The 23406-nt window shown below is 40.9% G+C and overlaps 1 protein-coding gene across 1 annotated transcript; it reads left to right on the forward strand.

Annotated features, from left to right (window-relative positions):
* Positions 1-6655: 6655 nt before the first annotated feature.
* LOC140583145 (uncharacterized) lies at positions 6656-21643 on the forward strand. Its single transcript, XM_072707783.1, has 14 exons — positions 6656-8451; positions 8876-9030; positions 16414-16487; positions 18174-18395; positions 18494-18679; positions 18787-18934; positions 19073-19185; positions 19332-19475; positions 19596-19809; positions 19893-20012; positions 20117-20277; positions 20385-20561; positions 20654-20901; positions 21015-21643. The coding sequence occupies exons 3-14, from the start codon at positions 16474-16476 to the stop codon at positions 21641-21643; spliced, it is 2376 nt and encodes a 791-aa protein (XP_072563884.1). The 5' UTR covers positions 6656-8451; positions 8876-9030; positions 16414-16473.
* Positions 21644-23406: the final 1763 nt, after the last annotated feature.

Raw genomic sequence — 23406 nt, forward strand, 5'->3', positions numbered from 1 at the left:
AGGTCCTTGTTCCAGGCTTGATTCACCAACTGTATTGCTGCATGGTTTGCGGCACATCTATCGGTAAGTATGTTCGCAATATTGGCAATGATTTTCTCTCTTGTTTCATTATAATCCCCATCAAGGAAATAGGAGTGGGTCGAGGCAAGATTGTTTATAGTCTCGCAGATATGGTCACTGTAGTCATCAGCCGTGCCCCCATGTAGCTCATCTATGGCAGCTGCGAAGCAATCCTTCACTGTTGTAAAATGAATACTGTTTATGTGTGTGCCCTCTTGGGTAGTGGCATCGAAACCCAAAGTAGTGTTGGCATTTTGAAGAATTGCCTCAGCAGTTTGGAGTTCTGCTATGGCACCCAGCTCTCGAACCATATTTTCTACACTTGATCTGTGAGTAATTTGCTGCAGTGTCAGACCGTTGCGAATGGAAAAGTTCTCAATTAGTTTTGGAATATTGTTTGTCGGAACTTGGTTTTCTATAGCATCAAAAACCATCATCCTCATTTCTGAATTGTATGAATTCCCTCTTGACTTAGTAGCTTTCAACTCACTTTGCAATTCATGAACTTTCTCCTGTAGAATGACCCCATTATTATGCAACTGAACTATTTCATCTTCCCTTTCAGCCAGCTTTCTCTCCAACTTCACAATTTTCTCATCAGTTTCGTCATCCTTCCGAGCCATCTTTTCAAATTTCAAAGACTTCCTAGACTGCTTATAGTACTTTTTCAGTTGAGTATTTTTTTTGGTTAGTGAAGAAATTGTGTTTTGGGCATTCAAAAATTCACCTGCTTTGGCTTTGTAATGTTCAATTTGCTTATTTTTTCTTTTAATTTTCTGATTCAAAGTTTTAATTGCTCCTTTATTCTTTTGTTTCATTCTTAAGTTCCTGATGGCAATCATTCTATCCCTCTGCATTTCTAACTGACTCTTCCTCATATCACGCAGACTTTGCTTCAGCAATTTACAGTTTTTACACTTAGCAAGCTGCCTTGTCTTCAGTGGTGACTTTGACACCATGTCCTTGACCAATGGCTTCTGGCTAGGCACTTTCACATGCACATCATCTGGAGGCTGACAGGGAAATTTGTCTTGGCAAATATTGGCAAATGTCTGAAACTCTGTCTCCTCGGAAAGCTTTTGAAATTTTTGTAGTTTTCCTGCCACAATCCTCTTTACCCCAGCATCCAAGAACTTATACAGGCGTGAATCGGTTGAAGAACCTGTCGGTGTAAGTAGCAGTAACTCCTCTATAGTCCTTGCTCGGATTGAGTTACACCGACATATGTTAAGGTACAAAACATGACCATTTCGGACATCACCATCTGAGGGTAGCTGGGAGAAGTTGTCCTGTAGGTGCTGCTTTCCAATTCCAGGTTTTTTTTGGGGGGGAGGACACCGTTTCTTCTTGGGATGCATCACAACTGACAATTAAGTGCAAACAATGTATTAAGTGTATTAGTCACAACAAATACATGTGAATACCAAAAAATGATAATTACTAGAGGCATTAACCTCAATATCCAAAGGTGGAAATGCTGAAAAAGAAGAAGGAAAGAGGCTGAAAACAGGAAAAAAAAGCGATATCAACAATGACCACATGGTATTTGTTTTGTAAACACCACAAACTGACCAATCAGGAAGCTGACTGAGGTCACGTGACCATGATCGCTTCAGATTTCCGATGTTACCTGCTAGTGAATATCTCTAATCTTCTGCTTAATTAAATGCGACTCAGTGGATATAATCATCTTTTTCACATCTTAAGATGTTAAAAAGCAACTTCAAGTTGTTATTTCCCTAATATCATGGCATATTGATGCAACAAATCACTGATGAACATACAGCAGATTTCAGGATTTTTGTCCCGTGACGATCCTGTATGCTGCCGGTCCTGGTCAGTAAACTTTTTTTCTGATCCATAGAAAGCTATGAAACTGCAGGATTAGAAAGATGAAATGATAAACAATATGTCAATTTAGCTTTGAAAAGCGTCACTTAATCCTTTGAAGTGGTTTTTGTATGTTGAAATCGAGTGTATTTTTCAATGTTTCCGGAAAAGGTCTAAATGTACACAGAATTTAAAAATTCAAAACGGAGGACGAAGAGGGGTTCCTCATCTATGTTATCAGTGGGAATACCGCGGAATTCCGCAATGCGATACAATAAGAATGCATATTTTCCGGCGTATACCCAGCGCTCAGATGACCCGATGGTGGAACAGGAATCTGGAACAAAAAAGGCGGCCATGTTGGTCACGCACTTCACATACCTAAATTAATAAAAAAAAATCACAAAAACACTTAAAGGTAATGAAAATTAATTCAGTTTTAGCAATTTGATGATGCATCCACCTTAATTATTAAGAAGTATCGATATCGGTATCATATCGGCGATACTTTCCCTGTATTTACTTGGTATCGCATCGATACCAAATCTTGTAGTATCGCACACCACTAGTGCGTCAAGGCTGCGGCCTGTGCACTGAGCTGGAAGCGGTTGGGCTGCTGTGCACATGCGTGCAGACGGTTGGCTTAGATTTCGAAGCACTGACCCAGAGCTATGATAGCCTGATAGTGTTTTAAGCAATAATCAGTGCAAGTTCACACTTCATGCTAACTAATTAAAAGTTCAGTTCATCCAGAAAAAAATAATAAACTCACGTTCATACTTCACCATTTTAAGTGAGCGCTTTGCCGGTTTCAACTAAGGTTTTTTATGCCAATATTATGTAATAGCAACCTATACATTTTACATAGACACGCCCACAATATGCAAAAGATATTAAAAGAAAAAAAGTGATGATGTGGTCTCATTTTTTTAGATTGTGGGGGGGTGAACTAACACATGCATGGATGCTGAGTACATAATATCAGTCCTCTATATTTACTAATTCATGCTTTTGGAAGACATGGAGCTGATGATCTACATAAACGTGAGGGGCTGCTGCTGCCTCACCTGTGCAATTCCATTCTGGATAATCTTTTTAAAAGTAATTTAAAAAAACATTGGACTTAGAAGTTAAATGTCAAAGTAATGTAAAACTAATAGGACTTACCTCAAAATTACAAAGAAAAAAGCTAAATTTCTAGTATGGTCATAAATCTTTAAATTATGAATTACTTTTTAAATTACAATTAAATGTTGTGATTTTACATAAATTTGTACGTAATTTGAGAAAATGGGAAACATACAGTGTAAATTAAACAGTATTTTTCCTTTTAAAAATGTGAAATACGTGTAATTTTTCATTACTGGCGTTATGCGTAAAATATAAAGGTTGATTTATTAATTCAGGGATAATTTCTGTAATTTTACTGAAGCCCAGGCCCGGGCTTCAGTGGCGGGAAAGCAATAATGTCAGCAGAATCAAAGCAGCTACGGGACGGATCCGCAGGACGAGCGCGCGAAGCTTCATTTTCTGGAATCTGACAGGATCACCACAGTGTACGGTCAAGGCGCAGGAAAAGTTCGAGGAAACCGCTACATTGAGGTACGTACAAGTCACATAGTGCAGTCAAAATATGCTAGAAATCAATTAGTACCTTTTTGATTACGGTGGGTCGTTAATTGTTAAGTTAATCTTAAAATGTTTGGACTTATCACTATCGGCATCTGAGACTGTGTTAGCTATAGCGATCTTACTAAAATAAGCGTGGGTCGGTTAATAAAAGACAACTGAGAGTTATCATACTGTGAAATATGTTTTTATTTCAATTAATTGTATTCTTCAGGTGAGTTTAGTAGATTTAAAATGTGCAGAAACATTTGACATTCAATAGCACACTGTTTCCATTTTAGGTTCGGCCACATATCCAAGGGTAAGTGTTGTTTTTTTATTCTTATTGTATAATTCTAGCTATCTGGAAAGAGTAGAAATACCATCGTGTAAAACTGTTGTCTGACAATTATACAATACAAATTGGGGGAAAAACGTTTAAACGTTAATGAGTAAGTCAGAATCTCAGTGCACGGAGGAGTTCATTGCAGTAAGTTTATTTGCTTATATACCTTACTGTTATGGTAGGCTATATGCATTGATTATTATGACAGAATTCTGTGGTGGTGTGAAATTGATTTGTGCACTTAGCTTTGTGCACCCGCGCAGAGATTTGCGCTCTTGTATTTCAATCTTGTACACCCCTGCAACAAAAGGCAGACTGCTTGTAATAGAATTCATCACAGAATGTAAAGACATGAAATGACTATTAAAGGATTCAAAAGTGTCAAAAAAGTAGCAATATTTTATGGATTATGTATTTAAATGTATAACAATTTCTTTAAGATGTTTTTATAGTCGTTGAATTTCTGGAAACCAAGACTGTTAATGTTATTGCTGAGTCATGGTTTGAGGATGGTGTCACTTGGTGGCCAAATTATACTAGTGATGAATGCATACTGTAAACAGAGCTGTACAAAAATGTGAGGAACCAGGGACTGGCTTGTCTCTTGTAGAGACAAAATTCAACTCAACTGTGTTCTGAAATATACAGACTGCATAATGAACATAATTAAAATTCTTAATTATCAATTTGATTTACCAAGATTTGCTTACTTGATGTATACAAATGCCTGTTACTGTGTCAATAATGTATTCCTTAATTTACATAAATTTAAGTCAGTACTTGGTTGAGTTGGAACACTTGTACTATTTTTTTTTTACATTTGGAATTAGTTTCTTTTCAAAGAAAAGGACAGCAGTGTAAATTATTGCTGAAATGGAATCTTAAAAATGTACTCTGCTTAATAAACTACTTACCTAGTATAGTGACCAAAAGGAAATAATAGTTCAACTAGAGCTCAGTGTGTAAACAATGTGCTTTGTAAGACACAACAGCAGGTAAGGTTGTAGCCTTCCTGTTGGAGTTTGCATGCATGAAAACAGCGTTACTTAAAGGATCAGATTATGCCACAAAATGGAACTGCTTGTGTACTTTGTGTAAAGTGATACATTTAAGCATTTCTTACGTGTGAGTTTGCATTTATTGATATTTTGTGAATTCTGATCAGGTGATTATGGAAAGGCAAGAGAGAGCACATACTAGGTGTTGTGCTGCTATGGTAATACTCCATAATTATCAAATAATTAAGTAAAAGGTAGTTTGTAGTGTGGCTATTAGTCCTGCACAACTTCAAAGGTCAAATGACACAGGGATTCATTGATAAGATCTATAGTGTAGACTAATTGAATGTTTAGTGTCTGGTTGAATTTAAGCAATTCTTACTCATTTTAATGCAGTTTATTGATGTAGTTTAAACAAACTGAACAAGTCTGATACAAGGAGTCTCTGTCGGTTTTGACAAAATATTGACTACACTTATGCCAAAATATTGACTACGCTTGACTGTGATTTGTTTTGTTTGTTAGGCAAGTTTTTGGTGATACAGACTCGGACAATGAACTAGAAGTGGGTAAAAAGAGGAGATGCAGCAATATCTCCTCTGCACCAGCACCACCTATTCCTCCACCTACTCCTGACATACCGTCTGATTCAGCTTGCCAGACCTCTACTGGACCTCTGCTAAACCTGAGGCATACTGAATATCCTTGTTTTACGAGTATGTTCCTTTGTTTTCGTTGAATCATTCTGTAAGCACCGGTTATGCTAATATCCACCTATTAAACATTAATATAACTATTCAGTCAGCTTAGTTCCGAAGGACTGACAGTTACTGTAACTACATGTGCTTAGCAGAACTCAGCCAGATGAGTCATTGAAAGTTGTTTAATTTACTGCTATGATAGTGAATTCTTTTATATGGCTGTGTTTATTTCTAATCATTGTCATTTTTCACAGCTGCACCACCTGCCCCCATTACGACATTTGGCATGCCTTCCAGTCCTCTGCACCACTTCTCCATTAGACATTCTGAACACGGTCGTTACACAGGTACTATACTTTTATGATTACTTTATAAAGCTTTGCTCATCAAAGCGATCACTTGCATGCATTCTACTTGCCTCTCTCCAGCTCCAGTGCCTGCAGTTGTCACCCCCATCTCTCACATGCCCTCAAGCTCTATGAGCCAGGTCTCTGCTATACCTCTTTCTGATGAACATCAGGACCATTCATTTAACCCCAGGTTTAGACTGGGGAGGACAGGCACTGGACCTATTCCTTGCTCTGGTAAAATTCTTTCAATTTGAAAACTGAGTCTGTGACTAAACGATGTTTAAAAGAACTTGGTAGATAATATTGTCCTTCTGACCACATTATGAATATATATGTAATAAACCTAAATCAACAATTTTAATTAAATACTTTCCCAACTCTTTGTAGCCGCTCAACTGCACATCCTAACACTGTTGGAACATATCAAGGTACAGCAGATGCAGCTTGCTGCTGCCATTAGTAATCTCGCTGCACGTATGGCGACAGACACCATGTCTGAAGTTGAGGAGTTGGAGGAGTGGCTTAAAGATTCAAGAAACTCGCATGCTAAGCAAACCATGGTATTGTAACCTTTTTTAATTTAAATAATTTAAAATGTAAATAAAACTGCATCATTACTGTGCCAATATACTGCTTATATTGTATCAGATCTCTGAATATTGACTACTTTCATCGTTTACCATTAACATAGTTCATGAAAACAGCAAAACCGAATAATAAATTAGGTTTAACGTTCAGATAAACCCTGAATTGTTTGTATGACATGATTTGATGCACAATCAGGAGCTCCTACAGTTGGTTTTCACAGTTTGTATGTACAGTCGAACCTCGTTACAACGTACCCCGTTTATAACGTTTACACCAATACGACGTTCAAATTTCTATGTCCCGAATTCGCGTAATGCATTATTCCATTTGCCGGTATCGCTTAGAACGTATACCTTTACAGCGTAAACTTCGATATAACGTATGATTTTCAGAGGAAAATAGGCAAACTGACCTTCGTTACAACGTACAGCCTCATCTTCCGAGCGTGCGCACAATTCAGAATCGGCTGTTGCCGGCCATCTACATCACTTAGCAACGCCTAACTGTATGAACCTATCCTCACGAAGCATTCCACGCCAGCCGGACTCCTTGCATGCAGCCCCCGTTTTTTCATGGTTTTGCATGGTGTCATGCTGCCGCATATCAAGCAAGATGCCTGCTAAAAGGAAACGGATTTCGCTGACCGACAAGGTGGAAATAATTCAGAATTATACATGGCAGACTTATACTGCCGATGCGAACTAAGTTCTGAAACTGTGTGGTTATTGGGGTAGTTGTGTGACATATAGTGAAAGAAATTAACAAAAGACAGATGTCTAACACATGTATCGAAATTTATTTCAGCCAATTGAATCATTTACAGGTGCATAATTTCGGTTTGACATTAGGTTACAGTAAGGCGATTTGAACGATAACGCAAAATCCACTGCCAGCTTATGTGTTACATGGGCGTTATGGGCATGTGGGGTTTTGTTTTTACCCTCGTGCCTTTGGTGTGTGAGCCGGGATCGCTGGACTAATTAATTGCCTTGGCAATTGCGGCGCTGGACAATGGGTGGGAAATTGGGATTGGTTGAAAAGTGAAGGAGGACGACCGCATGACAGAAAAAAGGGAGACGACAACAAAGGAAGAGAGACACGGGACGGGAGACCAGGATCAGCATATATCGGAGGGCGGATAGCGGAGCACCCCGGAAGGAGATCGCGGACTCCGAGGACTGGGAGCGAGAGAACCCGGAAGAGACACCCAGGAGACACAGGGGAGAGGGGTGCCGGTGAGAAAGATAACGCTGGGACTGAAGGGACGCAGCGATCGTGTCTCAAGGCGCTTTTCGGAGAGGGAGCCGCCTGGACGTCGGAGCGGGGGAGAGTCATTGGGCACTCCCCCCGCAGTGAGTTAAGCCGAAACCTTGTTTGCCTGGATAGATCCATATATCGGGTCGGCGCCTGGTCCGGGCTCCGTCTTAGGGCTAAGTAGTTAAGGGGTGTTAGAGATTAGGATATCAATTCTCCCTGTAGTGGATACCGCGATATGGTGTTTTGTAGTGGGTGTGTACGGGTGTTTCGATTCGCGTGTACGATTATTATTGCGGTGCCCTGTGGGGGTTATGAGTGTGTGGTAGCGTGCTTTTTGCTGTGAGACTCGGTATCCCTATAAGGTATTGTGGGTTGTGCCTTGGCGGAATCTGCTTTTGCTCGCCCTGTTTGTGTGTCGCCCCTTTTAGGCTCGGGCGGACGGGACCCGGCTAGTGGGGACCATTTATTGCACGGACATCGCCTGGCCCCGCTGATTCGATAGTGGATCCTGAACGGATTTTTATGAAGTTTTTATTATGTATTTGTATGCCATTGGCTAGCCTTGGCATCCTTTTTAAGTGTGTGTTTTTCTCCCTGTAAAAATAAAGTGGTAAAACACAAACTGCCAGGTGTTGGGGTGTGTGGAGCGACTCATACCAGCACAACCAGTCTGAACCAAATTGGAGGGTCCTGGTGCCCTATTGCAACATCAGGTGGCGTAGTCGAGGCTTTCAAGGGTTATTGGGGGAGCTTTGTGATTAGGTTACCCATTGGGTTGAAGCAGGGTTGCTTTATAACTGCCCCATTTCCTTAAGTGTGGCATTTGGGCCGCGTGACGTAGCCGTGACATATGTCGGCTGTCTATGAGTAACTGATATTAACCTAGTTTGAAGAATATAGTTCCTATTATATTCTTCAAACTACACAAGCTGTATGTCATAGTGTCAACTTGAGGGGCGTTTTCTAAAAGTTTTTTTTATATACATTTTGTGTTCTATCATTCATTTTGAGGGACTTGGTTACAACGTATTATGGTTATAACGTACAAATTCTTAATGTCCCCCGAGGTACGTTGTAACGAAGTTCGACTGTATACTTATCTTTGCCTTTTTATATGAAATATTTTTCTCTTCTCAGATTTCTGCTCTGGGTACTACAGAAGGACAAACACTAAGTCACATGGAACATACTTTCAAGGTTTTTCTCAGATGCAGTAGCCAAAAAAATAAACTGGAAAGGAGTTAATGGGAAGAAGTGCTTTAAAGAAATGCATACAAGAAGTTTGTTGATCAGTAAGTATGGTATATACACAGAAGCTGGGTATTAGACACCTTTCCTGCAGGGCTGTTTATTTTATGGTACATAGGGCAAAGATACTACTTTTTTTTAATCAGTTTTTTTTTTTTTTAACTATGTGAGTTTGTGTTTCTTTTAAACATTTCAACATTGCAAGAACTCAGGAATAATTGGACAATTGGCTATGAATGTTTCTTGGGCAGCTATGTTTTATTTCAGCATTAGGTCACGCATGTCTTTGAGTTGACTGATGGTTGAGAGTTTCTATTTAGATTATACACAACAGGTAAAATATAATGCAAAAAGTCCATACACCTCTAACTCCGTCCCTGCAAACAGAAAGGCACAGCATGTAGTAATTCATCATGTGTAGTAATTCCTCAAGTTATGCCTCACGTGACCAATTTTGATCAATTAAAATTAATATTTTAATCACTGACATAGCTGTTTTTTCCTTAGCTGATCTGCATTACACCAAAGCTTTCAAAATACAGTGTAGCAGATACTGAGAGAGATTCTTACGCCGTCCATTGGTTTAACCGGGCATCTGACTGGAGGTGGCCGGAAAGAACGTGCAAGAGCCAAAGAGGCTTCAACTGAGGTCAAATTTAGAAGGAAGAAGCATTATGGCTGTGTGTGTTTTTTAGCTTTGAAGATTTTTGCACTTGGTTCAATTTTAAAAATGTGACTTGGGTTGTCTTGGTTAGTCTGAGGCTTGACTCGTGTTCACAACATAGTAAGTATGTGGAATCGTATTTTCTGAGCAATAGCTGCTAACCTCCAAAAAGAAAATGGGACTGAAAGAGATAGGTACATTGGGTTTGCATTTTGAGGTAAAGATGGTGACATTTTAAGAATATCAAGTCTGGGAGCCCAGGGGGGTATTCCAGAAAGCAGGTTATGTGACATACCCGGGTAAGTTTAAGGGTAAGTTGGTGGATAACCTCATCTTTCAGTTCCAAAAACGGAGGTTAACTTTCTGGGTATGTACTGTACTTAACCATAGCAGCTTACTCTCTGAAGATAACCTGCTACTGAGCAGGTTATGTTCCAGGGTCGGTTTGTTGCAGAAGGTTACTGAGCATGGCGTGCCCTTTTGATGACGATCCTGTGGACATGGAGGCACAAATTATACAAGGTTTTTTTCGCCGGGAGAGAGTTATAAGACCACGTATTGATGTCTTTTCATTTCCTAATGATTATTTGAAAAAGCGTTATCGGTTTTCAAAAGAATCATTAATTTACTTAACATCTCTTGAAACCGCATATTGCAAATGTCACAAACCCAAACCGCCTGTCTGCGCTTAGCACAGAAAACATTCTGTACATAGCACTTCGGTTTTTTGCGTCAGGGCATTTTTTGTACAATATGGGCGACGCAGAGCATGTGGGAAAGGCAACTGTGTGTAGAGCCGTTCGCACAGTATGTCTGGTACTTAACGCTTCTTACACACGTTTGTACAGTTCCCTGTCCATAAAGCTCTGCGTGTTATTAAAGAGGAATTCCACAGAGTGGTAGGTTTGTCCTTTGTAGTAAAATCTATGATGCATATTTAATATGTAGTCATACTATTTATATCTATACATGTATTCATCCTGCACACACACACACTTGATACTTCCATATATGACTTTCTGTTTCAGGGTTTCCAAATGTAATTTGGAATACATGTAATACATGTATAGTGACAATAAAAGGCATTCATTCATTCATAATTGGGTGCATTGATGACACCTACATTCCTATTAGGCTATTAAAGCTCCTTCAATAAATGAGGGAGACTATGTTAATAGGAAATCTATTCATAGTATCAATGTGCAGGTAACTTGATTTTGTATCCTTAATTTTTTGCCTTGTTACAATCATCAAACTCATTACTTTTTTCCACTAACTATAGGTAATCATTACAGGACAGTACAATGCTGGTTACCACTGGTTGCCCTCAGAAGGGGTGAGGGGAGGTGGTGGTGGGCCCCCGCCAGTTAGACGGGCTTCAGCCTTTTTTCTATTAGCTACATGACAGAAAGAATATACTAAATCGTGTTTAATAAATAGTTCAGTGATCGTGTAATCAAATATTACCTTTTTGCAGAATGTTTTTGTGTTTCATTTTGACTTGGCTCAAAGTTCTTCTGGCTCCAGAAGGATTACACCTTATTAAATAAGAAACCATATATTCCTAGTCGATACACATTGTTATTTTAACCTAAAGAAATGAATGGCAGGACAAGTAAATGCTTTCATAGTGATTTAACAGTCAAAAGGATGCGGAAGCGGTGTTTAATTATTTTGCATTATAATAAAAGGGGAGGCGATGTCAAATTTGCAATTTAATACACACGCATTTACTCTGTCCGTTATTTTTTGCCAAGCCAACTCTTTCTTTAGCCGATGCAGCCGTATTGCTTTTTTTCATTATTATTGGCTTGAATTCCTCATATGCGTGCATTAAAACTTCCAACTCCGCCTCTGTGAAGTATGCCGCTCTCTTTTTTTCACTTTGATTTTTCATTCTGACTCGTGAAATCGGCGATCAATTGAAAACGTCTTTATGTATGCACGGTGCACGCGCATTAACTCTGGGTAACCAATAGGAGGTTGATTGAACTTACTCTTCTCAGGTGTTTTGGAACCGACATACTCATGGTATGCGGGTTTGGGGTATATCAACCCAGAGGTTAAGATTTACCAAATGGTAAGTTAACCAAGCTTTCTGGAATACCCCCCAGGTGTCTGAGACATTAACCTTTTGTCTTTATGGACTTCCTGACCACTGGGTAGGGTCACAAAGTAAATGTGAATGCTAATCTTTGTCGCTATGATAATGTGAAGGTCTGGGTGATACTGTCAGGCTGATTAGATTAGCACCTATGCATTTGAAAGGCACTGCTATGCTGATGAGATCAGGGCTGGGGAACTTCCAGGCTGATGCCTGGACTATACTTTGAGAGAATGTAATGTTGTGATAATGCGCTATACAAAAATAAATTTGTTGTTGTCGTTGTTGTTGTACTATGCTTTGTTTAGATTGTCTCCACCTCTGTGTATCCCTCCGCCCTTCAAACATATAAACTCTCCCGAGCTGAGTTTTAGTCAGACTTGGATGACTACAGCGACACACGGCAAGTTCTCAATAAAGAGTAACTTCTGCTTGAAAGATATCCCAAGGTCTCCTGGTCTCTGCTTCGACAAAGGAAAAAGTTTCCAACATAAGCAACAACGGACAGGTTTGCCAATGGCATTCCACACAAAAATAGGCTTAAAAATAAAGGAATCATAAGAACATAAGAACTATACAAACGAGAGGAGGCCATTCGGCCCATCAAGCTCGCTTGGGGAGAACTTAACTAATAGCTCAGAGTTGTTAAAATCTTATCTAGCTCTGATTTAAAGGAACCCAAGGATTCAGCTTGCACTACATTATCAGGAAGACTATTCCATACTCTGACTACACGCTGTGTAAAGAAGTGCTTCCTTAAATCCAGTTTGAAATGTTCTCCCGCTAATTTCCACCTATGGCCACGAGTTCTTGTATTTGAACTAATGCTGAAGTGATTATTTGGTTGAACAGCATCCAAACCTGTTAGAATCTTATATACCTGGATCGTGTCCCCCCTCAGTCTCCTTTGCTTGAGGCTGAACAGATTTAGCTCAACTAACCTTTCCTCGTATGACATTCCTCTAAGACCAGGAATCATTCTTGTGGCCCTACGCTGCACCTTTTCTAAGGCCGCAATGTCCTTTTTAAGATATGGTGACCAAACCTGCACACAATATTCTAGGTGAGGTCTCACCAAGGAATTGTATAATCTTAGCATTACCTCCCTTGACTTAAACTCCACACACCTGGAGATATACCCCAACATCCTATTGGCCTTTTCTATTGCTTCCTCGCACTGGCGAGAATGAGACATGGAAGCATCAACATATATACCAAGGTCTTTCTCATAATCAGTTACCTTTATTTCAGTAGGTCCCATAAAATACCTGTACTTTATATTTCTGCTCCCTACATGGAGTACCTTACATTTGTCTATGTTAAATTTCATCTGCCAGGTATTGGCCCAGTCACTAATTAAATCAAGATCTCGCTGTAGCTGCTGAGTCGCTAGTTCAGTATCTGCTACACCACCCACCTTGGTGTCATCTGCAAATTTCACCAGTTTACTGTATATATTGGTGTCTATATCATTTATGTAAATTAGGAACAATAGTGGTGCTAAAATTGAACCCTGCGGCACCCCACTATGAACGCAGGCCCACTGTGACATTGTGCCTCTTATAACTACTCGCTGCGTCCTATCTGTTAACCAGTTATCAATCCAGGTCGCTACAGTTCCTAAAATACCTGTCACTTTGAGTTTAAGTAAGAGCCTCTTGTGGGGGACAACATAAATCAGTGGGCTTAATAGCATAAAGAATAAACAGGCTAAGCATCCACGTTTTAAATTCCTCATTTTTTTCTGTTGATGCTGCTGCTGCGTCTCTATAAAATAAATTTTCACTGACAGCATTACGTGAAATTAAAAAAATCCTATTAGACCTACTTTGAATGAATTTTTTGATTACCAATATTTACTTTATTTAGGAATAAACTGGTGACCTGCAACCTCTCCACGTGTCAGCTGTGAATCTCTTCACCTGGTGGAGACGGATTAAAGTAAAGCATTTGTAGTCCACAAAGAGCCCAGACACATGCTTATAGCCCCAGTAGTTTTAGAGTAACCCTTCAAAATATTAGGAGCATTATACACTGGGCCACTACCAATCTGATGCATGGCACACTGACCTGTAATAGATTGGAAATACACCAACGCACATTACATACTCAAACACACACCCCGTCTGCTCAAGGAATCATGCTTTTATTTTACAGTTTGCAAAGGAATTAGCAAGATAACCATAGCAAAATCACAGAGGTCAAAACAATGCAATCAGTGAAAATAGCCTAATTGATCAGGCCTGATCTGCAGCAGCATCACAGACAATATAAAATGTACTCAGGCAAATAAAGCTGAAAACCTACAGTATTTGTGGAGCATAAAAACATGATGAATAATGGGACCATTTAAGGAAGCCTCAAGAATTACCAGTGTGACCCACAGGACAATCGTTCACATTAACATCTGGGATGAGGGGACACATACCTGGGATGGGCTTGCCAGCCTAGGGCGATTGTTTCATTGATGGCTGTTTTGCACCTCTCTGCGATGCACATGCAGGGCTATCCATCCCCCAACAGTCTGGGAACACAACAATTAGGCTGAGATCACGTAAACAGCAGGTCACGTAATAAAGCAGAGTGAGTCAAATAAATGTATTAACACTAGAACTATTGAGCTTTTTATTTTCTGGTGAAAAATACCTAGAACTACTAAGGCAGCACAGATTTCCACAGAGCCATCAGCTCAGACTTTGAAACAGACAGACAGACAGACTGTGAGGGAGAGTAACCACTGAGACAAAAGACAGAATGAGCATGTTATCAACCATGGAGCATGACTTCACTCAGCTTATGACATTTGGAGTGTGTGGAGTTTAAGTCAAGGGAGGTGATGTTACATTTATATAATTCCTTGGTAAGACCCCACCTAGAATATTGTGTGCAGGTTTGGTCACCATACCTTAAGAAGGACATTGCTGCCTTAGAAAAGGTGCAACGGAGGGCTACGAGAATGATTCCTGGTCTTAGTGGAATGTCTTATGAGGAGAGGTTAGCTGAGCTGAATCTGTTTAGCTTTGAGCAAAGGAAACTAAGGGGGGACATAATCCAGGTCTATAAGATTTTAACGGGTCTGGATGCTGTTCAGCCAAATGGCTATTTCAATATTAGTTTAAAAACTAGAACTCGTGGCCATAAGTGGAAATTAGCTGGAGAACATTTTAAAACAAATTTGAGGAAGCACTTATTTACACAGCGTGTAGTTAGAGTATGGAATAGTCTTCCTGCTAGTCTAGCGGAAGCTAAAACCCTGGGTTCCTTTAAATCAGAGCTAGATAAGATTTTAACAACTCTGAGCTATTAGTTAAGTTCTCCTCAAACGAGCTTGATGGGCCGAATGGCCACCTCTCGTTTGTAAATTTCTTATGTTCTTATGACTTTTGTGTACAAACATACATTGGAGACTTATGGGTAAGTATGTTTTCACTCTATTCGTTTCATTCTATTAGCAACTTTTCATTTCATTTTCACTCTATTTTTTATAAATAAAACAGACTTGTGTTTCCATATATTTTGTGAATATGTGTCTTTCATATTTGCAGGTCAGTCAGTGTGTGGGATATTTTGTATAGATATGGCAAGCTTTTGTGAAGGTTTCCATGTCACACACAAAGGTTTGGGCTACCAGTCTGAGTAAATGCAAATGTTTCAGGTTTCACAGGTAATTGGTGTGTTTGCACAACAAAAGCAGGAGGGCAATGAAGCTAATGGCTCAGCGAGAATCTGTGGCAGGCCTAGTAGTGCTAGAAAATTTACGCAGATTTGTGCAGGTTTAGTACTTCTAGCGTTAATGACATATTTTGGAAGGTTTTTTTCTTTTAACCAGTAATGCCGATAGCCCCATTGGATGAAGAGCAATACACCAAAATTTTAGGAACATTTTAGACTGAGCCTATCCTCCTGCTAATACTAGTAGTCACTGTATGTCAATTTGTCTGTGTCAGAACAGTACGGATTAGAACAATCTGTGGTACCATCTGTAATGCGATCTGGGCCCTTTAAGGCTGGCTCGCTTCAAATAGTGAGCGAGTGCGAGTGTGCGTTAGAGCAAGACGGGGGCGGGGTGGCAATTTCAGGCAGAAATTTCAGGGTAAAAACGGGGAAATCGAAATTGGATCATACTGGCAATGTTGCTCAGAATCGCTGTAGCTTTCCGATGGTATGCGGGGCGTTGCAGTGACCGACACATAAGAAAACAAACATTCATTATTACATTCTATTTATGTTAAATTGCGATCTTCCACATTAATCAAGAGGTAAAACTGACATAATTACAACTCCGATAGCTTATATTAAAATCACCCCACAACATGGTTTTGAAATGGCAAAGACAGACACAAATCAAATGTATATGAGCAGCAACATAAGGGATCTGTTGTTTGGGTAAATTATATTATAGTATACTATATACATATGTGGTGTGGTGGCGAATTCGTGCAGAAGTTTTAGAACTTTACTCTATTTAGAAATATAAATTCGTTTCTTATCCTTCTTAAAAGTTACTTTGTTTCACATTTGAAATCGTCTTTCAAAGTGTCCCTCACAATGCCACTGGGGGTGGGGTGGGCGGGGCTACGTGGGGGGGGGGGGGGGCGGTCAGAATGGTATATTAAGAGGAGACCTCCACATGTACTGTTACTCTACCTCTGCTTCCAGCGAGACAAGAGCTAAAGACTCTGTAGAAGATTTCATCTATTGTTGAAGAATTTATCAAGAATGGCTTCCAAATTGTAAGTTATGATCAATTTATTATTGCATTTGAATCTGTAAAAACTGTGGATAAATTTGTTCTTCCTTGTATGTACTTTACTGACACTGTGTAAAAGTCTGACTATTTATTGATTGTTAAAACTTAAACTGCATCCATTACAAAACTAAAACAATTTTTCGAAGCAATTTAAGGGTAGAATACTATTTTTTCATTTGACTAAATAGTCAACATGATTATGATTAAGAAATTTATTGTCAAATGCATGGTAAAAACAGTCAGTTACACCGTACAATGAAAATCTTACTCCCACATGTTCCGTCGCATCGCCCTAAACATAGAACAGTAAACACAGAGTGACAATACAATGTGCATTACAAAAATAAATAATATTTAGACAAAGGCTATTGTGCAAACACATAAACATTCAGAAATAATTTACAATATTGTGCAAAAGAGCAATTAAATGAGACCTGAAGTGAATATAAAGTTCACTGACTGGTCCATGTGTTGTACATAGTCTGCAGAAATTGTTCTGTGTGTGTGTATGTATGTGTGTGCATGGGTGGAGAGTGGTTATGGTTCTCCTTGTTCACAGGGTAATTGTCCTGACAATTAAGTCAGTGTTATGGGGGGAAGGGATAGTGGGTGTGAATCATTCACCAGCCTGATGGCCTGTGAATAAAAACTGTTCTTTAATCTGGTGGTTCTTGATTTCACACTTCTGTAGCATCTGCCTGAAGGCAGAAGTGTGAACAGTCTATGCTGAGGGTGGCTATTGTCTCTAATGATGTTACGGGCTTTCCTGATGACTCTGGGGTGATAGTTGTCCTCCAGTGATGGTAGAGCGGCTCCAATAATGGTTTGGGCAATTCTCACCACCCGTTCCAAGGCTTTCCGGTCCTTTGCAGTTGAGTTCCCAAACCAAACTGTGATGTTGCTGGTGAGAATACTCTCAATAGTACTTCTGTAGAAGTTTTTAAAAATTCTGGTTGCCATTCCAAATTTCCTCAGCCTTCTTAGGAAATACAAACGCTGTTGAGACCAGCTGATTGATGTTGTGAGACCAAGTGAGGTCATCACTCAAGTGAACACCAAGATATTTCACTCTCTCCACCTCCTTCTCTTCAATATGCAGTGGTGTGTGTTGTTTTTCTTTCTTCCGTGGGTCTACAATCATCTCCTTGGTTTTGTCAGCATTTAGGGGGAGATTATTGTCCTGACACCACTCCACTAAACTCACCACCTCTCTCCTATATGCTGTCTCATCACTACCAGTAATCACTCCAGTGACCATTGTATCATCAGCATATTTGATGGTACTGGTGTTGTTCTGTGATGCAGTACAGTCAGAAGTAAAGAGGGTATAAAGCAGGGGACTAAACACGCAACCTTGAGGAGTCCCTGTGTTGAGAATTTGTACAGCAGAGGAGCGGCCCCCAATCCGAACTGACTGCGGTCTACCTGTACTTGTTTCAGTAGTTGTGATAGATGTAGTTAACTAATTACTTTTCCCAGACTGGGACTCATCAGGATGAGAATAAATATGCAAATGTTATTTAACCAAACCAGAGAGGAATGAACAATGGAGAGTATGACTGGAATGTTTACTTATTCAACTAAAAATCATCAATCTAATCTAATCTTAAGTAACACTTCCATGAGCTAACTGTAAATAAATAAATGTTTGTTTTTTTTTTATCCCAAGTGCTTCCAACAGGCATTTCCTGCTCTGCCCCATGTGCAAGAAGACACAGACACGCCTTCCAGTGCATCTGACTAGGGTGTGCATGAAAAGGTCTTCAAAGAAGGACATCCGTGAAGTAGTGGAGAAGGCGAAGCAGGATTCGCTTGAAGTTCTGCAATGGGGCAGGGTGTTCAGCTACAGGCACCTGCAAGACATTTTGGATGATGCTAATCCTATGAGCAGGTTGGTGGGAAAACCCTTCAGTCTTTTTTACACATCTCACGTCGTTTCTTCTGTATGACATTTACTAACAGTTTTTTATTTACTTATTTATCTGAAAGGCTGATCCAGGAGCTGGAGCGTCGCCACATGGTGGTGACAGACACCCCCTCCCCAGCAGTGGTGGCGCAGACCAGCAGTGTTCCTTTGGTGGCTGGTACAGTCACAGCCGGGCAGCGACCGGAGAGCACTGAGAGTGAGCAGTTGGAAGACATTGTCGGTGTCAGCAGTGGCGAGACCATTCAAGTGTGAGTATGAGTATCTCGGCTTTACAGCTCCATTGATACTCTATGCTTTTGTTTGTTAGCCAGTTTAATGTGCAATTTTATGACAAAATATATTTTCCACATGGCAGTACCCGGGAGGTGCAGTGGCCACAGACCTCCAGGCGCATGATGCAGGAGAAGGGACTGTACAGGAAACATTCTCTGGACCATCCCCTCCTGAAGGGCTTCGCCACATACTTGGAGAAGGATCTCCTGAATGAAAATTTTAAGCAGGAGGTGAGGATTCCCTTAGAATGCACTCTTCTTTTAGCTTTAATAAGTAATATATTCATATATTCATTCATTCTCATTCTGTTTTTTTCTTTTTAGGTGGAAAATGTCAGCAGGTTCATGTTTTATATGAACCCTCTGAAGCCTTCCCTGGAATTTGTCAGGGAGAGGGAGAAGGCCAGGCTCTTCTTCCGGGAGCTGAGTGAGGCCGGGCTGTCCGGGCAGACCCAGGTGAACTACCTGAAGAGCTTGAAGAGGTTGGTAGCATGTTTTGTATATTTTTTTTATAGTATTTTAATGCGTATTTTATATATGTGTTTAGGTGTATATGTATATATGTGCATATGAACATGTGTGTATATCGTACATATGAATACTTAGATACCCGTACTTCCTCTGACAGATTCCTGAAGTACCACACTGTCATCACCGACCTCCGGCACGACAGCAGAGGACTGTGGAACAACGCCAAGTTCTTCATGGAGGAACTGAACTCACTACAGCTGAGCTGTGCTAAGCTGGTGACTAAGGAGATCAGCCAAAGGAGGTAAGTTCAATTGTTATAACCTATTTCATTTGACATCGTGATTTGCTTATAAATTCTGCCCATAGTCCCCTCCGTGTGGACTGTATAAATCAGGATTGAGAATAATTGATTTTTCTATAGGCATGCCATTCTGACAGAGAAGAACCTTCTGAATCCAGAAGATTGCTGGGCCGTGCTGAGGGCTGCCAAGCACGACTTCTTGGTGATCGTCGGTAAGGTTTATCCAGAAGAAACACCCCTGGAGCTGAAAGAGTGCTGCCTCCTGCTCTACTACCTGGAGGCCATTGTCATCCTGAAGCATCTCCAGCAACGAGGCGTGGTGGAGCACATGACTGTAAGTATTGTACTCTTTTTTGTCTGTCACTGACACTTTTGCCGTTACCTTTATTAATCGTGTGACGTCCTTGTTTTGTTCAGGTCCAAGAGTGGATGAAGAGGACCAGAGAGGAGTCGGGCTACACGGTCATTGGGGTAAAGGAGCACAGATCGTCCACACGACGAGTGGCTGCGTTTGCCCTATCCTCTGAGGAGGAGAAGGTAAGTTATTCAAACTGGTCCAGATTTATTTCATATTTCCTGCCCGAACCAAACAGCACCTTTTCAAAATTAAATCCTTGTTCATGTTTTTCCTCCGTCGACAGTGGTTTGAGACCTACTTCAGTCACGTGCGTCCGCAGCTCCTGGCCTCCAATTGGACCAAAAGAACCACCAATCAGCAGGGGGGAGATGAGAGGTTCTTTGTCTCCACCTCAGGGAGGCCGATATACAATGCATCAAACGACCTCCACCGGCTGCACCAAAGGTAAGCTAACCATCGTGATGCATTTCCCCCACAATATGTGCTGAATACTAGTTATCAGGCGTCATGTGAGAAGTTTTAATAAAGGCCATGTTAATTTTGAACTTTAGATACCAGCTGGACCCAGTGACCAGCCAGACTGCCCGGCAAGTGTTTGGGACAGCCAGCAAGAACATGACCGACTCTGAAAAGACTTTGGTGGCTGATTATCTCAGTCATTCTGCTGCGACGGCTCAAGATGTGGTGGCAGCCAGTAAGCTGCTGAGCAAGCTGGCAGGTGACTTAAGGTAAGCATGATTTATGTTTGCTGTCGGACTTTCAACACACACAATCAAAGCCCTCATAACTGAACACTAATCTTAAACTGTTTGTATTTCAGTGCCTCCTCTGCAGAAGAGGGAACCATCCGTGCTACCCGTGGCGCTGTGCGGAGTGCTGCCCCCGGATCAAATCAACGGACCGACGTCCAGGCAGCATATGACCGGCTTCTGCAGACTCATCCGGTGACCCTGGATGGAGACGTGCCAGACAGGACCGTTCGTTCACAGACGTCAGGCCAGTTCCAGAGGCAGCTTTACGAGCGCTGGCTGAAGGCCCAGATGAAACTGCGCGTGAAGCATGTCCTCTGTTGAGTATTGTTATTGACACTAATTAATGACCTTTTTACTGAGAAACTATCCTATGTACACGATTCACATGGTCTTCTTGACTAACCAACCAATTTCATTTGCTTTTGACAGCACACTTTGGCAGACGGGAACCCACAGAGTCGAGGGTCAGCGCTTGGATAAAGAAGCAAGGTTGGAAGAGCAACGTCCCCAGCGCTGCCAGGATCCTAAAAGACTGGAAGCCCACCGGATCTGTCAAGACAGCGATGGACTCGAGGCGCATCCAGAAGCTCATCACCACACAAAAGTGGAAGGGACTGGTGGTGGTGGACATTGTGGGGAAGGGCAAGAGCGTCTGCACGACCCGGCATTTCCAGGCTGGTGAGGTGGTCTGTGACTATCATGGGCGGGTAGTCACAGCCACAGAGGGCTGGCAGATCCACCAGGCTACAACTGAGGAGCAGACTGGGTATATGTTTTTCTTCAAGAACAGTAAAAATAATCACATGTGCATTGATGCACACGCACCTCAATGTGAGTGCCACCCCAAGAAGCAAACTTTTGGACGGCTAATTAATCATTCCAGGAAGAAAGCCAACATTCGGCCCAGGCTCTACACCATGGAGATGGACGGGAAAGAGCAGGACGTCATCCTTTTCTTAGCTCAGGGGAAAATTGATCTTGGTGAAGAACTTCGTTTTGATTTTGGTGTAGAGCGAAAGTCATTCAGAGGACAGGGTTTAGACCTATGCTGGTTGTGAAAACCTGCATGGGGCTCTGTACATGTGTGGGTTCATGTACAAGAAGTTCTCCACTGACCTCAATATATAGTTAGATAATGTATGAATTTGTGTGACATAATGTAAAAATATGATCTTCCACATTAAACTAGAGATTGTGAAGCCAAGTGAGTCCAGCTCTAATAGGGTACGTTAAAGATGCTGCAGTTATTCATGTTACACAGTTTACATACCGCTGACACCAATGCCAACTGAAACCAACCATGATGGAGAGAATAAAACCGCTATCAGTCCTACAGCAGAGTCCGAATCCTATGGGTGAGACTTTTATGTTGTAGAGAATCAATATGTAAAAAGCATTTTCTCATATGAAAGGTAAGCTTCAGTGTCTGGAGCTTATCCCAGAAGCTACAGGCACGAGGTGAGAAACAACCCAGGATGGGGGGCCAACCCATCGCAGGGCACACTGACACTCACATGCAAACCTATGGGCAATTCAGTAACTCCAATTAGCCTCAGCATGTCTTTGTTCTGTGGGGGGAAACCAGAGTACCTAGAGGAAACCCCACAACGACATGGGGCGAACATACAAACTCCACACGCATGTAACCCAGGGGGAGACTCAAACCTGGGTCCCAGAGGTATGAGGCAACAGTGCTAGCCACTGCACCACCATGCCACCCCATGAGACATTTAATAGTTATTTAATTAACGCAACATGTTTGAAAAGCATTCAGAATTGCAAGAATGTTTTTATTTTAGTTACAACTAGTAAGTAAACAGTCTAACATCACACAAAATATCTAATCATTCATTTCATTACCTAAGACACTGTTAACGAGTCAAAAGACAGACCAAAAGCTATTGCATTTGTTATCACACACATGTCACATTGGGGGAATGCATTATTTTCGTGGATTTCCATTATCTCAAAAACTAGAACCAATTCAGCAATTTTTTTTATTTCAGCACCCTCAAAATACCCTAAATCCATTCAAAAAACCATGGCACCTGATTTTTTTTTGTAGACCTGTATAATATATGCTCACATACAGCAAAGACTCTTAATGTTAATGCTTCTTAACATGTAGTTGTTCTTCATCCAACTAGTTTTAGAGCAACACATCAAAATGTTAGGCACATTGTAGAAAGAGTCTGTCCTCCTGCTGCTGCTAGGGCTTTTGTTTCCTTGATGGCTGTTTCACACCTCTCTCTGATGCACACACAGAGGTACCCGTCCCCCAACACACTGGGAACACAGCCATGGCTGACCTGCAGGTCGCATAAACAAATAGAGTGAGTCAGATAAATGTAATAAAGGTCTTTATTGCATTTTTGCTATAAAATGTGCCTATACTTTTTTTTTTACCAGTGAGATTCCTGTCTTCTCAAAGTTACACCCTTCTAAGTCGTACTGTTAAATTCATATGTCTCTGTCTGTGTCAACACATGCCTACACACGTGCCTACACATATAAGAACACAAACATATAAGAAAACTAGTCTGAAGTATTACAGCTCAGATACTCAGGTCACTTCCTTAAGCTGAGAAGATCTCCATGTGTGCTGAAAGCACCTACACTTGGGAAGGCTCTTACAGTCTGTAAGCATTGAGTTTGGACCACTACAACAGGCCACACAGGTCACATATGCTGTTCCCTTTATTTTAGCTTAATCACAAAACCTGTCTGCTCAAGGAAGTGTGCTTTCATTTTATTGAAATTAGCAAAAAAAATAAAACATAGCCGTATCACAGAGGTCAAAGCAACGCCATCAGAGAAAATA

The sequence above is a fragment of the Paramormyrops kingsleyae genome, chromosome 25 (genome assembly GCF_048594095.1).
Source record: "Paramormyrops kingsleyae isolate MSU_618 chromosome 25, PKINGS_0.4, whole genome shotgun sequence".
In the NCBI taxonomy this organism is placed as follows: Eukaryota; Metazoa; Chordata; class Actinopteri; order Osteoglossiformes; family Mormyridae; genus Paramormyrops; species Paramormyrops kingsleyae.

Bases quoted from the DNA above. Each gene is read 5' to 3' on its own strand.
- LOC140583145 (XM_072707783.1), top strand. The intron at 19,810-19,892 runs GTAAGTATTGTA...TGTTTTGTTCAG, and splicing joins GCGTGGTGGAGCACATGACT to GTCCAAGAGTGGATGAAGAG. The intron at 20,562-20,653 runs GTAAGCATGATT...TTTGTATTTCAG, and splicing joins AAGCTGGCAGGTGACTTAAG to TGCCTCCTCTGCAGAAGAGG.